Here is a 4,829-nt window from a genome sequence, read left to right as displayed (position 1 = left end):
GGTACTGCGTGTAGGTACTGCGTGTAGGTACTGCGTGTAGGTACTGCGTGTAGGTACTGTGTGTAGGTACTGCGTGTAGGTACTGCGTGTCACAAAGAAACTAAAATCTTGGTGAAGTTTTCAGTTTTGTTGTTGTTTATGAAACATTCCTCGTTCTGATCAAACTACAATTGTTCAAGAAAGTTCAACACAATGTGATTGACTCTTTTATTAACACTGCCGTACACAAGTTTTAATCAGAATCTAATAACACAGAATTAAAAAAACTTTTTGTATCTTTTTTCCTCTACAACATAGTTTTTGACTAAAATGGAGAACTTGCAAAGGGCCCAGCTGTGGCTCATGAAGCAGCTTTTAAATTGTCTTTTCTATAATTAAATGACTTAAAAACGTGTGTGTGTGTGTGTGTGTGTGTGTGTGTGTGTGCAGGTTTATTCATCAGTTTGTGAAACCAGCTCTTGAACTGGTTCAGAAGTGAAACCTGATTAACCAATCAGGGCCCTTGTGTCAGTCACATGGTGTGATGGTTTGGTAAAAGCAGRCTTGGCCACACGCAGCAGATGACAGATAAAACAACTCAACATCAAATTAGTTCAAATTCATTCAACTTTTGTTGATGTCTAAGCAAACGGCAGAGGTTTTTTCATGTAAATACATATTAAAAATAACATTTGGAAGCTACCAGTAAAAACAACAGTTTAACACAGTGGTTCTCAAACTTCACATGTTGCACCCCTCCTCTGCCTGGTGACACACCCCCAACTTATAAGATCTAATTCATCTAATAAGAATCCATTTCAAACACATATTTGAACAATTATTTCAAAAATATTCATCACAGTCAATCATGGGACTGTTTTTGTGACATTTGGAATTTGCTATTTATTTTTTCCCCACAAAAAAAGGTACAACAAAAACAAAAGCTCCAAAAAAATAAAACAACAAAAACAAAAGCTCCAAAAAAATAAAACAACAAAAACAAAAGCCACAACAAAAATAAAAAACTACAACAAAAAAAAAATCACTGCAACAACTTTGTAGAACTAAATGAGACCGCCCATTTTCTGATTTTATTTCTGAATAATTAGAGGTGGGTGGAGCTTTTTAAACCATACTAGATTTCTTCCTATGCACAGAAACCCCACAGATATTAGTTTATTTTATCACAGTGGTTAAAGCAGCAATTAGGTAATTTTTGTGTAAATTCACAGTATAAAAATAGTTTAATTTGTTCCAAAATAAGATGTTTGAGTTGATACATGAAGGCTGATGTCATTATCTGTGTTCAGTTTACTGTTTTCATTGATGCAGTTTGTGTCATTTTTCCTCTTTAGGGTAATCATGCTTTCTTTAAAAAATAAGTGGCTTACACAACCAGAGTATAATGTTCCAACAAGTATTATTGATTTATTGATTTATAGTCAGCTATGTTTTCAGACACTAAAACAGGTCATTTTTTCCAGTCTTTTARGATCAAGTTATCTTCCAGCTTTGATTTGATAAATTTGATAAAAACGTGGAACAAATAACACACACATTATAAACTCTTCCTTTTCCCTGTAATTTAGGTCACCTGCTGACTAACCAGTAACTTCCTGTCCACCCTACCTGGGACGCAGCCTGTCTCTCATGGTTTGTTTCAAAAACCAGTTTAAATGACAATAATGCCTAAACACTCATGCTACTTGCTAATTTAAYGCCCAAAGATCTAAATATAATAAAAAAATAAAACATCGTCCCCCTCTTTCCCTCAGAAATGCCCTGCCCCCACAGTTTGAGAACCACTGCTTTAATGGTTAAAGAAACCGTGAATTATAGTGTGAGAAGAAACAGACCCAAAACAACATCAGAACATGCAAAAGAACAAAGTTGGCATTAATATACATTTAGATATATACACTTTAATTCATGTCAGGAGGCTGATGCTCCACTAACTCTTTCCATGGACAAACTGGTTTAACTGGTTCTTTTACCTGTCAAATCTTCAAATAAGGGTTTTATTTCTCATTACTGAACCCAAACCCATCTGCCTGTTATGTCCCATTTTAAAAAGTGATCCACATAATTAAAACTTGGGCTTAAAAGACGACAGAAAATGACCTAATTCTTTTTAAGATAAAGGATAATTGGCTTCCAATTCATTCTCGTTGAAAGCAAGGCAGTAGTCAAAAAGAAGGCGACTGGTGAAGGAACCATACAGAGGTTAGTTTAGGTGAGATCCTAAAGCATTCTGATGTCTGATGAGGTATTAGTCTTTTCTCAGAGATGGTTTTGGATTCATGAACTCCAGCATCAGTGAGCCCTGTGAATGAATTGAAATGTGCGGTTCAGTTGTTTTAAAAACAATCTCTGAGGATAATGTGGTAAACTTTGGTGAATTTTCCTTGGTTTTACTTCATCTTGTTGTCGGAGCACCTCCTGTTGCTTCATCCTCAGTAATGAGATGAAAAAGGGCAGCGAACCCATGAGGTCCATGCTTCAGGTTGTGTCACCAGGTGTTTGGATCATGTGACCAGTTCCATGTTTAAAGGGGTCACTGAAGCACGGCTGTGCTGCTGCTGCTGCTGCCCTCTACATGTTGTCTTTAGTTTTATAACATGGGTGAAGACAGGTCCCACTGTGACGGCCATATTCAAGCCCAGCACCAGGAACTAGTTCTGACCTGAGACCTGGAACCAGAATGAAGAGTTTGGCAATAGGACAACACAAGCCTTACCCTGGCTCTGTGGAGGCCTGTTGTATGTGGGGGGGTTAAGGGTTTACAGTACAGGATGTATGACAGCCACACACATGGACTGTCATGAGTCAGGAGGGGTCCTGTGAGTCCTGGTCTCACTAAAGCCTGAGGTAAGCTACTGTCCTGGAACATACGGCCAGCTGATGGAGCTCCCAGAGAGCTGCATGTCACGAATCAACGTCTCAATAGGGGTCTTTCCCACTAAGCGCATGAAGAAGAGCTGGGAGATGAGGTTGGCAGGGACTGCACGCAGGGCGGGCAGGCGCAGGAGCAGGCGGCCGAAGCGCTGAGGCTGACTGGGGTACTGCATCCTCTCATACTCCGTCAGGGCCACCTGAGCCTTCTCCTGCAGGGACTCCACGTGGACTGGGTCTGTCAGACCGCAGGCATCTGTGAGAGGCAGGGAGAGACGGTTACTCAGTGTCGACAGTTACTCAGTGTCAACAGTTACTCAGTGTCGACAGTTACTCAGTGTCAACAGTCAGTGTCAACAGTCAGTGTCGACAGTTACTCAGTGTCAACAGTCAGTGTCAACAGTTATTCAGTGTCGACAGTTACTCAGTGTCAACAGTTACTCAGTGTCGACAGTTACTCAGTGTCAACAGTCAGTGTCAACAGTCAGTGTCGACAGTTACTCAGTGTCAACAGTCAGTGTCAACAGTTATTCAGTGTCGACAGTTACTCAGTGTCAACAGTTACTCAGTGTGACAGTTACTCAGTGTCGACAGTCACTCAGTGTCAACAGTTATTCAGTGTCAACAGTTACTCTGTGTGGACAGTTACTCAGTGTCAACAGTTACTCAGTGTCAACAGTTACTCAGTGTGGACAGTTACTCAGTGTGGACAGTTACTCAGTGTGGACAGTCAGTGTCAACAGTTACTCAGTGTCAACAGTCAGTGTCAACAGTTACTCAGTGTCAACAGTCAGTGTCAACAGTTACTCAGTGACAACAGTTACTCAGTGTCGACAGTTATTCAGTGTCGACAGTTAGTTACTCAGTGTCAACAGTTACTCAGTGTGGACAGTTACTCAGTGACAACAGTTACTCAGTGTCGACAGTTACTCAGTGACAACAGTTACTCAGTGTCGACAGTTATTCAGTGTCGACAGTTAGTTACTCAGTGTCAACAGTTACTCAGTGTGGACAGTTACTCTGTGCGGACAGTTACTGTGTGGACAGTTACTCAGTGTCAAAAGTCAGTGTCAACAGTTACTCAGTGTCAATAGTCAGTGTCAACAGTTATTCAGTGTCGACAGTTACTCAGTGTTGACAGTTACTCAGTGTGACAGTTATTCAGTGTGGACAGTTACTCAGTGTCTACAGTTGCTCAGTGTGGACAGTTACTCAGTGTGACAGTTACTCAGTGTGGACAGTTACTCAGTGTGGACAGTTACTCAGTGTGACAGTTACTTAGTGTCGACAGTTACTCAGTGTGACAGTTACTCAGTGTGACAGTTACTCAGTGTGACAGTTACTCAGTGTGGACAGTTACTCAGTGTCAACAGTTACTCAGTGTGACAGTTACTCAGTGTCGACAGTTACTCAGTGTGGACAGTTACTCAGTGTGACAGTTACTTAGTGTCGACAGTTACTCAGTGTGGACAGTTACTCAGTGTGACAGTTACTCAGTGTGACAGTTACTCAGTGTGGACAGTTATTCAGTGTGACAGTTACTCAGTGTCGACAGTTACTCAGTGTCAACAGTTATTCAGTGTCGGCAGTTACTCAGTGTGACAGTTACTCAGTGTCGACAGTGACTCAGTGTGACAGTTACTCAGTGTCGACAGTGACTCAGTGTGGACAGTTACTCAGTGTAGACAGTTACGCAGTGTCCACAGTTACTCAGTGTCGACAGTTACTCAGTGTGGGCTGTTACTCAGTGTCAATAATTGCTCAGTGTGGACAGTTACTCAGTGTGGGCTGTTACTCAATGTCAACAGTTACTCAGTGTGGACAGTTACTCAGTGTGACAGTTACTTAGTGTCCACAGTTACTCAGTGTGGACAGTTACTCAGTGTGACAGTTACTCAGTGTGGACAGTTACTCAGTGTGACAGTTACTCAGTGTGACAGTTACTCAGTGTCGACAGT

General features: G+C 41.4%; 1 protein-coding gene across 2 annotated transcripts in view; it reads right to left on the bottom strand.

Annotated features, from left to right (window-relative positions):
* Positions 1-1,353: 1,353 nt before the first annotated feature.
* The window catches only part of LOC106525957 (nuclear receptor subfamily 2 group F member 6), a gene marked incomplete at its 5' end in the record, with an annotated part of 14,795 nt that continues 11,319 nt past the window's right edge, over positions 1,354-4,829 (bottom strand). For both annotated transcript variants that reach the window (XM_014020360.1, XM_014020361.1), the window contains 1 exon segment: positions 1,354-3,127. In XM_014020360.1, the coding sequence (XP_013875814.1) occupies positions 2,853-3,127 (275 nt within the window).

The sequence above is a fragment of the Austrofundulus limnaeus genome, unplaced genomic scaffold (assembly GCF_001266775.1).
Source record: "Austrofundulus limnaeus strain Quisiro unplaced genomic scaffold, Austrofundulus_limnaeus-1.0 Scaffold250, whole genome shotgun sequence".
Lineage (NCBI taxonomy): Eukaryota > Metazoa > Chordata > Actinopteri > Cyprinodontiformes > Rivulidae > Austrofundulus > Austrofundulus limnaeus.
This window is presented reverse-complemented; position numbering and strand designations above follow the sequence as displayed.